At 36.7% G+C, this 13,529-nt stretch overlaps 1 protein-coding gene across 9 annotated transcripts in view; it reads left to right on the top strand.

Moving 5' to 3' along the window:
* The window catches only part of LOC127518549 (diacylglycerol kinase gamma), a 132,502-nt gene that overhangs the window by 82,044 nt on the left and 36,929 nt on the right, over positions 1 to 13,529 (top strand). For all 9 annotated transcript variants that reach the window (XM_051905368.1, XM_051905369.1, XM_051905370.1 and 6 more), the window contains 2 exons: positions 1,357 to 1,517; positions 13,094 to 13,158. In XM_051905368.1, coding sequence (XP_051761328.1) covers positions 1,357 to 1,517; positions 13,094 to 13,158 — 226 coding nt within the window. The remainder of the gene's footprint in view (positions 1 to 1,356; positions 1,518 to 13,093; positions 13,159 to 13,529) is intronic.

Here is a 13,529-nt window from a genome sequence, read left to right on the forward strand (position 1 = left end):
CCTCTCGAAGGATCGCTTCATATCAATTTAAAGGGTTGCCAAGCATTGAAAAAATCTTCTCATGTCGTGGTGTTCAAACCTCTTGGTGATGTAATAGATCCTTTTTTTTTTTTTTTTTTTAAAAGAGTATTTATTTACTCATCCTCATGTTGTTCCAAACCTGTTTTTCTCAACAAAATTTGAATGTAGTGGTTGCTCTTTTTTATTCAATTATAACAAATGGAAAATTTCAAGATTCAAAATGGACCTATTGCACCATAAAGGTATAATAAAAGTGACCTATACAACTCATATTCTTAAGCCATACGATCAGTTTGTTTGTGTAATATACTAAATTTAAAGGGATAGTTCACCCAAAAATTACAATTCTGTCATCATTTACTCTTGTTCTAAACTTTTTTTTAGAACACAAAAGAAGATATTTTGAAAAATATGCGTATCCAAACAGTTGATGGACCCCATTGACTTCCATGGTATGGAAAAAAATACTATGGAAGTTAATGGGGCCCATCAACTGACATTCTTCAACATATCATCTTTTGTGTTCAGCAGAAGACAGAAATTCATACAGGTTTGGAACAACTTTAGGGTGAGTGAATGATGACAGAGTTTTCATTTTTGGGTGAGCTATCCCTTTAAGTAATCTTCACCTCCAGTGAGCTGTTAACTCGAACCACTGTGACCGGATCAGTGGGTCAGGATGTTTGTTTACATGCATTTTAAAAATTAAAAATCAGACTGAAGTGAAGCAATAATCCATGTTTTTTAATCTGTCTTTTAGGGTAGCTTTCCACTATCTACCAACATTAGCATACGATTGTCGCATTTCACACCCCTAATGGCAGTCGCATTGAAGTTTTAAATTGGTCGTGAAGCCGCCGTTATTCTTCCCTTATTCAGGTGGTTGTGTGCGGTCGAGCCCCAAAACTTAAAATATTTCAATACTCCCAAAGCTCAAATTGGACATACATATATGGTCAGAACTCCACACACTACTCTCCATTGAAAATTAATGACTTCTGGTCTGTCAGAGATAGTGAAAAGGTAGTTTTATACTTTCACAACATTGTGTTACTTTGGCAAGTTTAATCATCTGATCTTGCTGTGTTGAGTTTTTAATTAAGTTATGTTAACCTTGGAATTGCGATAATGCACGTCTTTCATTGTCATGAGTAGAACAAAAGTTGAATCGTGCTTGTTTTATTCTTCTTTTCTATGCACGGACACTTGCACACTCTTGTTCATAGATAAAAAGGAGCTTTTGTGCGTTTCTTCATGTGTGTTGGTGATTTAAGTCTTTATCATTAACCCTCTATGTTATGTAGGTTCACGCAGTGTCTTTGTTGTGATTGACAGGCTATGAAGGAGGCAGTCTGCTTAAGTTCCTCAGGGATATCGAGCACAGCACCGAGGTGATGGTTGACCGCTGGAACATCGACATTGTCCCTGATGATAAGGAGGAGAAGGGAGATCCTGTACCCTACAGCATAGTGAACAATTACTTTTCCATCGGAGTGGTGAGAATTTACTACACTTAAATGCTTACAGCTCAAAGAGACTCAACATTATAGTACCAGAACTCCTGAAAGTGCTGTTATATCGGACGTTTTACACAAACCTCCTCCGGTCTTTCTAACCACGCTCATTCATCAGTCAAAATCTCTTACTCCCTATTATGAGTGTGCATTTTTTTACTCAAGCCTGAGGCTAAAAGTAATTTGTGGTTAATTAAACGTTGTTTTCTCATGTAGCATTAGAATTAATAATCATTGTCAGTGGAACAACATGTTCAAACTTTGCTGATGTGATTTACAGCGTCTGAAGCAGTTTCATGCCTGTGACTCGTGTATCATTGCACAGAATTCTCCTTTTCACACACAGTTGCTTAGCAACCCTCTTCTGTTCAAATGTTATATCCCATGTTGTTGCTATCATCAAGCATTTATTATCAGAGCAGTTAAATGTCTATTTTTTTTTACAAGAAAAAAAATCTGTCTTTCACAAACTACTTACGCAGTCATTTTCTACTTCTTTTTATAAACAAACCTGTGGGGCAGATTATATAACCAATAAATAAGTGTTTTTTTTGTTGTTGTTATTATTATATTTTCAAGTGGTTTTTGCCAAGTTGATATATAGTCACTTTCTGTTACTGTAAGAAGTTACTGACTTCAAAAAATATTCAGAACCTTGTGAAGGAGTAATTAACTGAGCGCAAAAACAAAATTCAAAGCTGCAGGAATGAATGCCAATGAGGTTTTATACAGGTAAGGATGAATTTCTGTTCTTTTGCTGGCACAATCTGGCCACATTGGGGCCAGGTGGGTTTCCGTGAGCCTGTCTTCCTCCTCTTGTTTAGTAATGATTAATTTCTGTCCTGTTTTTAGAACCCGTCGCTATAAATAGTAAGTCTGCTTTCATTTCTGAAAAATGTCCAATATTCTATTATAATCAGCCGAATCCCAGGTGTGTTGGATGATTGCTGTTTTATCTCACTGAAATGTGCCAAGTAGTCAGGCCACATTTAGAATGTCCAGAAATAGTGACGCGACCTGAAACGGGCCACCTGACCTGCTTGAAATGGGTGTGAAGAGTGGCAGGTGGTACATACAAGCTTTATGCAAGGTGGCATGAAAACAAGTATGAAGGAATGTGCCACTTCAGGGCCGTTATGTAACTCAGCTTAGTGTCCCACTGTCTCCCGTACAGACTGTGTGCTCATCGGCCAACGACACAAACCACATAAGAGTTAATGTTGTTGAAGCCTTGAGAAATTGTTCAAGTGTGCAAATGATAAATGCAGCACTCTAGTTCTATGAGAAGTTTGTAAAAAATTTAATTAATATGACATATTATATAATGCTTAACAAACCAGTACTTCATGTAACTTCAAAAAAAAAAAAAAAAAAAAATATATATATATATATATATAATATATATAGTTTGGGTCGGTACATTTTTTTTTTTTTTTTTTTTTTTAATGTTTACACAATAAATGTAACTTATGCTCACCAAAGCTGCATTTATTTAATTAAAAAAAAAAAATCAAAAATACAGTACAAATTGTAATAATTTAAAATATTATTACAATTTAAAATAACCATTTTCTAATTTAATATATTTTTAAATATAATGTATTTCTGTAATGGAAAAAATAATAAATTTTCAGCAGCCATTACTCATAAATAGAAAATTGTTGGTTGGTTGGTTGGTTGATTGATTGATTGATTGATTGATTGATTGATTGATTGATTGATTGATTGATTGACTGACTGATTGGAATGAAATAATATGCTCTTAAATAATAATAATAATAAGCATGCTGGGCAAAGTTTACATCAGTTAAAATGCAGACGCATTGTGAAGACGCAGTAGTTTGTTCTGGTCAGGTTTGTGTCAGACCATCTGATGATACAGTGTGGTGGATTGAAGAGGCTGGGTAACATGAAGGAGTGCTGACTATGAATGGACAATGGTCCATACTGTGAACCCTGAGTCTTGTGATGGGGGTGGACTGACTGTGCCATGTGGGTCCTTGCATGGCTTGGCACTGAGTTTAGCTCTCACAAGACATCAATATAATTAAAAAAAAAACAGACTTGTGATTTAGGCTTTTTTTTCTTTTAAGCTGTAGAGTGTCATTTTTGGATTTTAAATACTGAGATAATTATAAGTAAGACAGTTGTAGGTTGAAGTAGTAGTTCATTAATGAGCATTCATAATTTACTCACCTTCATGTCGTTCCAAACCTGTATGACTTTCTTTCTTTTATGGAACATTAAAAAATATTTTTTGAGAAATGTTCATACAATGAAAGTCAGTGTAGTCCGATGTTGTTTGGACCCCAACATTTTTCACAATATCATCTTTTGTGTTCTGCAGATGAAAGAAAGCCATTCAGGTTTGAAATAATGGTGATTAATTGATAACAGAATGTTCGTTTTTGAGTGAAATATCCCTAAAGAGTAGACTGTAAACATCCAAACATTGCTCTTCCGCTGTAAACTATTTCTGATATGAAAGTCTGTCAGATAATAACTGACTGTTCATGAACAAATGATAACTTTGCAGTACCCAATAAAGTGTTCTTTGATGGATCCAGTTGATTGGATTTCAGTTTGATGCACAGTTCTGAGGATGTAGGCAATATTGTAGGGGGCCGTTTGTGTCTGAAATCACGATACTATGGTGTTTGGTGCAGTGTGGCATGGCACTGGAGCAGAGGGACAGGGTGCTGGGAGTCCAGGAGGACAGGACAGATGGCTCCGCATTGGGTGCCACTGACACCTGAGTAAAGCAGTGCAGTGACTCATGCCCTGATGTAATCATTAGTAATGCTGTTTCAGCCTTCAACATTTTCCAGTCACTATCCATGAAGGTTGCCATGGCTTTTGTGGTTTTCAGGCTGTTATCACAGGGTTATGTATTTCATCATTTGTGACAGAGAGCTCATTTTCTCTTTAGCTAAACTAATAGCCATGTGGAAAGAAAACAAATGCTAAAGGGATAGTTCACCCAAAAAATGAAAAGTCTGTCATCATTGACTCACCCTCATGCCAAAAAATAGCTATTTCTGAGAGTGCATATAATGCAAGTGAATGCGTCAAACTTGACGCTTCAAAAACCATGCAAAATGACAGTGACAGTGCTTCCTCATCTCTTCTTGCATGCACTTCAGAACGTGCTTACGTCACATTTGACAACAGGCTGACTTTTAAGTCAAGCGTGAACGCATGTACCCGTGTTTGAGAGTTGGCCGGTGTCATGATAAATCGGGTCCCCCCTGAAATCGTGTCTCCTCAAACAGTCAGTTAATGATTATATATGAACGATATTAATTTAAGATATGCATAGCTTACTATATAATGCGTACAAAAACACATTAGTGCATAATAAAACCAATTGAACATCATTTCTTACACTTGATTAACTGTTAAATAGCCTAATAATAATAATAATAATATCCTATTACGTGAATAATTGAAAATCAATAATTTGTTTTATTTATAACTTAAATATTTGGATATTTAACACTTAATTTTACACATAATTACATTAAAGATGATTGAGAATATATGGTATATAAGGGTAAGTGCAAATGTGTGTATAAACTAAGCTATCAGGCTAATCGCTTATATGTATGCTATGGTAGTATATAAGATAACTAATAAAGACATAAATGGTCATTATACCGTAGTTGAAACAGTATTTATCATAACATGATTTTGTAAGAATTGTAATCAGGCGCTAAAGAGAGTACCTCTTGAAGCAGTTTGAACCAATGGGATCGCTTGGGGTCCTAAAGGAGACCCGATTTCAGGGGGGGACCCAATTTGTCACTACACCGGCAGCAATGATTTACAGTTTAAAATGTTTAAAATATTAGTATTTTTCTCTCACACACTTATCATTTGGTATCAGAAGACACTGATTCATCCACTTGGATCGTTTCGATTACCGTCGTGTTCGCTTTGTGTAGTTTTTGAAGGGTCAGCTTTGAGGGACCTGTCTATTTGAGTGTGGCACAGGACGGGATTTGAAATGCTGAGTGCGGATGTTTGAAGGAAGATACTGATATGTGTGCGGAAAGTGTGAGAAAGAGATCACACGTGGGACAAAATCTAATTACTGTATCTAACAATAAAAGTTACTCATTTATTTTGTCTTTAAGAATATTATTTGTCTATTGTGCAAAAGGTCATAGGTTTGATTCTTAGTGAAAAAATTGAAAAAAATATATATATCTTGGATGAAATAATCTACCAAATAAATTCATTGTGATTAAGTGAAGTTTGTTGGCTGATCAAGTGCTAATGCTGAAGAGCACAAATGGGCACAAATGTCCCAAGCTGCAAATGTACAAATGTTTTGATATCTTAGAAAAATGTGCCCACTTCTAGAAGCTGTAGCTAGTTTAGTTTTTACCATGAACCCAAGGGCTCAGTGTTTGGCTGGTTAGCATTGTCCAGTTAGCCCCTGTTGGTAGATGTTGTAACTACACCAACGGGGCCCAAAAAGCATCTTTCTCTATTTACGGCCATCTACGTATATATTTATTTATTTAATTATTTTCTATTTTTATTTATCTTTTAATTTATTTACTTTATTCTATGTGAACTGGACTTAGAACAGTCATCAGTAAAGGGTTTGGAGCTGTGTGTGTTCTTGTGGTGTCATTAGCCAATCAGCTTCATCATGATTTTCCTCCAATTCCATTGATTTGTCAGATTCAGTTGCAGTTCAGGTGATTCACAAAAGCTTTCTTTGATCTAAGATACTTGTGGAGTACCCTGCACTAGTCTAGCAACTAGACTTCTTTGCATGAACCTTCGTAAACAGCACCAACTGAGAGAGGAGGGCAGTGCTTAACATCCATGTGAATCTGATTTCTGAGACATCTTTGAATGGCATTGCAATCCTGCTGTGTGATCCAATTCACCCTGGAAAGAATCCTCATGAGGAATTAAGGACAGCAAACACACCACGTCAGCAGCCATTAAAGACGTCTCTCCATGGATCCCCAGGCCTGGGAGTTGAAATCGAATCACCTCTCTTGACATCAACAACTGATCTGTGTGAGCCTCTCACCCTCCCCGTGGTGGTGGTGCTTGGAAAACTGTCCCGCTGCCATCATGTTCTCACTGCTGTGATATCATGCACACCTTCATCTCCAGTGACACAGTCAGTTCTGCCCTGGAAAAGCAGTACTGTTATGATGCTTAATTTATAAAACATACAAAACGCTTCAAATGATTATTCATATATGTAAATAGGCACTACTTTAACGCGATGGAGCTGTTGTGGAAAAAACTAATAAAGCGTACCTGTCACAGTAGCAAACGCTCTCCCCTCCACAATGTTAAAAGTTTATAGCCCGCCCAACTTGGAAACTGGGGTATAAAAATTATCCCCAAGCTTCACAGTATAAAATACAACTTGAGAGGGCGTTCGTGTTTTTAACTTTTTTTATTTTTAACTCATGTTTATGATAATTCCGATAGCATGTAAAGGCAGCATAATACGATGTAAAATACAATGTAATATCATAGAGAAACAATTTTTTTTGCGATTAGGGCTAATGGAAACGCAAAAATTAAATTTGTTATAGTTTCCGTTCACCATTATAGAAGTTAATCTGTGGCAACTTCTGCTTCTGAGAATCCCGGAAATGTAAAAAGGGTCCAGTCTATCACCGTATTGTAATATGGCTGTGATTTGGCTGTGAAGAGCGTACGCAAGTTCAATAGGTAGCTAAACAAACAACCGATTAAGAGATGTATTCAATCTTTCAACCTTATCTATGTGATAAGAGTGTTTATTTTAGAGCCTGTCAGTCTGCGTGTGTGTATGCATGTGTATTTGTGTGTATAGTACTGGCACGGACTGAAGGTCAGGGGAAGTATCAGTGACAGGAAGTATTTGGGTGCCAGAATCGGACCAGGTTACCACCATAATGAATGGCCGTGCTGAGTGACACCTGGCCAGTCTTAAAGTTAGAAGGAAAACAGGACCCACCTCTACATTCACCTCATACATGCACTCTAGAAGTGCATTCAGATAGTATTCACATAATTCACTTATGTGGACTTTCACACGAACCCACCTCCAGTCTCACGATAAGTCCCATATGCACCTGCTCCCACCGTGCTGACAGGAGCACAGATGGGCACTGACTCAGTACAGTGCTACAATAACCCGGTGTGGACACACCAATCACTGTGACCTGAATATCACCTCGCTTAATACCCTTCACCTCTTCACCCCATCGATAGATGCTGTCCCAGGTGGACAGAACCTGTTTTTGGACTGAATTAATTCTTGAACTTTGTCCACAAATAAGTAGAAGCCATCAAACTGTATATGATACAAACCCTGAGGTGATAACCAACCTTTAGCCTGCTCAGATAGTGGAGGGGGATGCCAAGAACAGTTAAGCCTGCAGTTTCATTCCATAGGGACAGGATATGTCTTAGTGGAGGACATGGTGTCATCCCATAGTGCACAGTTTGGGATGAATCATAACATAACACCCCAGAGGATTTTTGTGTCTGGGCAGTTAAACCTTTTGAAAATATACAATACAGATGGGATACTGTGAAGCTGAACAAGAGCTTTCATTTATATCTGTGCATTCCCAAACTACATGTAATGTTGTTCTGCCTTATATTAGATGCATGTAGGTCTGAACATCAAGCTATTGAAGAAACACATTTTTGGAGTCAGGAGAAGACTCTGACATTAACAAAACATGGCCTACATTTTTAAAAGCCTCATGACTCTTGTGTGCTATTGTAAGGACATGAACGGGAATTAATGAGTCGATTAAAATGCATTGCTAGAACAAACGTCTCTAGTATTTGCAGAAGAGAATAGCAGGAAAAGTATGTGCATGTCTGAGTTTATTCAGAATATGCTGATATAATGTATACAGGAATATTCCAGCTGTGGATCTTTTTTTCATTTCAGAAAGTTTTAACCAGTATATGGACCTTAACCAGAAAATTATGTCTATATAAATGCTCAATTTTGGATCTGGAATAAAAAAGTATGTATATATTGATTTGATTATGTGTTTTATTAAGTTTTTTAAATATTTCTATATAGCTCTGAATTTATTTTTATTTCAGTATTAGTTTTAGTCATTTTACTACTACTTTTATTTTAGTTTCTCATTTTCTTGTAGTTTAAAGCCCAAAGTATTCACTTTTTATGCGTATGCGAGGGTCAGCATACAGTGCGCATGACGCAAATTCCGTCATCAGAAGAGTAGCCTGCGTACGTGCAGTTCACACATGCGGATTTAATTTTTTGCAGTTATTTATCCACAAGGTGGCGACCATTCCCTGGGGCCGATTCACAAGGTAGTTGAAGAAAAACTGCATTAACAGAACAGACCGGAATGAATGCAAGCTACAGCGACAATGGAGGCCTACATAGACGAGAGATTGTGCGAAGAGGTTAGAAAGTACCCTCATTTGTACAACTCTAGTATTAAATAATACAAAGATATTTACATGGGTTGTAACTTGTGGCGAGAGATTGCTCAAAACTGCGCATGCGTCGAACGCCTGTGTATGCGTACAAGTCAAATCAAGTGTATTGAGTATATTCAGAGCTTAAGGTGAAGTTTTTCATCTAATATTTATATTTTATTTTATTTCAGCTTTATTTCAATTAACGAAAATGATTTCTAATAGTTTTAGTTGTTTTGGACCCCAATGACTTTCACTGTATGGACAAAAACACTCAAAACATTTTTATTTAAAATATCACATATCAGTGTGTGTGTGTGTGTGTGTGTTCCACAGAATAATGTTTGGAACAACATGAATATTAATATTTGTTTATTGTTTGTCATAGTTTAAAACTAGGAATCGGGTTCTAATGCCTCAGACCACAAAAGGAAATAAAAGCATCATTGGACAAGAGCAGTGCCTTTTGAGGATAGCTTCCTGGCTTTCGTTAGGTGCTTTTTATAAGCCTGTTCCGTGTCATGGCATTCACCGCAGTGACTGAGGTACAGTGCGTTCTGTTTTCCTCTTAATTCACACATGCCAGTTTGTGGAACACCTGCATGGACTTTCTGAGCGTCGAAAAATGTCACATGACATTGTCTATTCTGTGATATTTTGACTGACTTTAATGATACCGTATGTGCATGGACCTCAGCAGGAGTCCCTTCTGCAGAACTCAATGCATCATAGCAGTGGTTTGGATATGTGCGGGATATAAGTCCACCACCCCTTCACGTAGTCTCCCCAACCCCCCACACTTCCTGTACCCTCTCCCATGTGACGGCCGCAGCACCTGCAAGCACGGGCAGGAAGCCAGCACAGGTGCTAACGTAGCATCGTCTGCTCGCGGCTTGATCGGCGTGCCAGCAGCTATCAAACCCTGAGAATCTCATACTCGCACACTTCCTCCCTGTCTGAGTCTGTGACACGGTGAGCACTGCAGTGTGCCGAGATCCATCGTTATATTACACAGCGAAACTCCGAGACAGGTGTTACGTGTGTGTGTGAATGTACTTAGGCTCGGGCCTAGTGAAGGATGTGGTGGCTTTGAGCTCTTCTGTCTTTTACATGTGCGTGTGTAAATATAGAAATAATCAGTTACGGTTGCAGACCTGATTCATCAATTAGCTCTTCTGTTTGCGCACTGTTGCTTTGATTTTAATCAAGGCTGCTTCACTGACGGTGGATTCCGCTCTGGGTTGGTGCTGCAAGAGCAAACAACCTTTTAACTAGCTGTTTGATCCCTTATGCTCTCAGCTGCCATTAGGTCCTTACAGGCAGAACTTCATATCATTCAATTTGACAGGATAATGGTATTGAAGTAGCTGATGTGGTCTTTTTGCTAAGAAAAGTATTTAGAACTACATTTTTTTTCTGTTATGGAAGTGCTTTTATAATTAGTGTTTGCAAAGGCAATGGTTAGCGATTTAAATGAAAAGCTAGTAATGAACTTTGGTGCATAACTTGTCCTGCAACATTTTGTGCTACGTTTAGTATTTTTATAAGAAAACAGACTTCATTATACCCTCATTATGCTAATTTGCTAAATCTGCTCTAGTTATATTATATTATATTTCATTGTTTTTTTTTTTTTTTTTTTGTTGTTGTTTTTTGTAAATTTATATTATTTATAAAATGTTGGTTTTATTTCAGTTTTATTTTTAGTTTTCATAATTTTAGTACTTCAGCTTAATCTTATTTTAGTTACAGGTAAAGGGAACATTTCTAACTTTCGTTTAGTTTTCAGTTTAAGTTTTTCATCTTATATTTAATTTTATTTAAGATTTTTTCAATTAACAAAGAGGTTTTTTTTAATAGTTTTAGTTTTAGTTGACGATGACCCTTCCGTATTATCATAGTATTTATTTTCTTGGCAGATTTGTTTTGAACCACAACAATTTCACAAAGAACACATAATGTGTGGTCAAAACAATAAATTATCTTCAGAAAATAACCATTAGAGTTTATTTACCCTAATGCTTAAAGGTATAGTTCACCCAAAAATGAAAATTCTGTCATCATTTACTCCCCCTCAAGTTGTTCCAAACCTGTATAAATTTCTTTGTTTATACAGGTACTTATTCAAGGCAGTTAAATAACCATCAACCTTTGTTTTCAGCTGACAAGTATTTGCTTCCAGGAATATGTCTAGAAAATCCCTGGAATGGTTTTGTTCACGGAAACAATTATGGATGAGTATGTTGAAGTGCACACTACCGGTGTAAAAGCTTTGTTGTTACTTGTCTTAGTTCGACTGTTCATTTTCTGGTCTTCAGTGTCCTATTCTTTGACCCTCTCACCCCTCCCCACCATCATCTTCTGGCATTCCTGGAAAGCCTCTTTCCTGCCGATACCATCACTTATGCATCCAGCTTCACTGTATTTTTTTTTTTTTTTTTTCTTCATCAGGCACTCTAGTGCTTTTGGCCTCATTTCCAGAATTGTGTACTTTGTCCAGCAGGCCTATCTGCACAATCATCTTCCCCTCAGGCCACAGCAACAAAGCTGACAAGCAGACCCCTCCCCCATAGCACATGAGCTGGTGATGTGAAACAGGGGCCTGTTAATACCTGAGATGCTCTTGTTTTTTGGCGTGGCTATTTTTATTACACCAGAGAGAAAATCACTCTCTTGCACCAATTTGAAATCATCAGTCTATAAACTCAGTGAGCCACTAGGTTTCCACTTTAACACTCAATAGTATTATGTTCTAATGATGGATATTTTGACACAAAAATAACCAAATATACATAAAAAGGGAAATATTTTAATGTCAGTTTATCCTCCTTAAGGAATGTAAGTTTATCTTTTCTTTTTTAGTTGATACATTACTCTTCAAAAGCTTGCAGTAAGATTATTTTAAAAGACATACTTTTTTTTTATTCAGAAAGGATATTCATTATTCATTAAAGTGATCAAAACTGACAGTAAAGACATTTATAATGTTACTAAAGATTTCTATTTCAAATAAATGCTGTACTTTTGAATTTTCTATTCATCAAAGAATCCTGAAAAAAACATATCACGGTTTTCAAAATGATCAAAATGATAAGAAGCAAAGAATTAAAACAATAAGAATTAAATCAGCATATCATAATGATTTCTGAAGGATAATCTAATTCAGCTTCGCCGTCACGGGAATATATTAAAATTATGCCTTGGTGAGCATAAGCGACTTCTTTCAAAAACAATAACAAATCTTACAGACCCCAAACAGTGGTGTATATACACTTGACACATTTAGCCTTCACAATTATTCTTAATCAGAGCTCACTGTTAGAGTGAATGGGGAGCTCATTTACTTGCCTTTTTCGATAGATTTTTTCTGTGTGCATTTCTTGCAATCACATTAAACAAAAATCGTAATTAAGTTAAGTATCCTGAAATAGTTATGTTATTATGAAGAGTTCAAAATAAACAAAACAATGTAGTAATATAATTGATGCCACTTGATTAAAGTGCAGTTCCACTGGAGTGCAAGGTAATAAAATGGTCAAAAAATTGTTTTGTTTTTTTTTCCTTTGGTTTTGCTGTGTTACTATATCATACAAAGTTGATTTGTGAACAAAAAAAAAACAACATATATTTAACTTATCAAATAAACAGAAAAATTTAGATATATACATAAATTTAAGGAGCACCTCAGCATGTGTTCCCTGTGAGGGTGTTCCTACAAAAAAATGTCTCGGAGCGAAAACCAAATCGGTATATTATTGTTTTTAAGAGACTTTCCTTTTAATTCTAACAATTTGTTGTTGCTGTTGTTGTTTTTAAATTTAATTTTTATGAGAGTAATTTGTTGCCATTCCATAGAGGGTTAAACATTGATCAATGTTAGAGGGGATGGCTGTGCCACATTGTCTGGGTCATGTCTGGACAGCTTTATGGCTGTGCTGTATGGCCCAGGGCTGCAGTTTCCTCTCAGCCCTGATTCTAAACACTTGATTTAGGATGGGAGCTCCTTCAGCCATCCGGCAGCACTGTCTGTAGCTCATTAGCCAGAGACTTAAAACAGTTTTATATGTTTAGCAAAAAGAGGCAGTTAACCTGTGTTTCCTGTTTTCTGTGTCCCCTATCAGGACGCATCCATAGCGCATCGCTTCCACTTAATGAGGGAGAAGCATCCAGAGAAGTTCAACAGCAGGTAAGAGAACATGCATGTTCGTAAATGAGCATATGGACAAAATGCAAATGGAAATTTCAATAAAAACTGTGCAGATGAATGACGCAAGTGAAAAGAAATGAGAAAAAAAATATGGTGAAGTTTGAAGAGAGAACTAAAACCTTTACTGAGTTTCTGTCCAAATCAGCCATGACAAACGATGAACGACACGACATTGGTTTAAATTTCTGCCGAGTCATGCCGCATAGCCCCGCCCACACTGAAAACTCATTGGACCGAATTTTAGGTGTATTTATCCTCTATAATGTTAGGTTTCACTTTATTGCTTCATGATACTTCCACTCTTTTTGTATTTTAACATCTTTGATTTTGGTCTTTCTCTATCAATTTGG

The sequence above is a fragment of the Ctenopharyngodon idella genome, chromosome 9 (assembly GCF_019924925.1).
Source record: "Ctenopharyngodon idella isolate HZGC_01 chromosome 9, HZGC01, whole genome shotgun sequence".
In the NCBI taxonomy this organism is placed as follows: domain Eukaryota; kingdom Metazoa; phylum Chordata; class Actinopteri; order Cypriniformes; family Xenocyprididae; genus Ctenopharyngodon; species Ctenopharyngodon idella.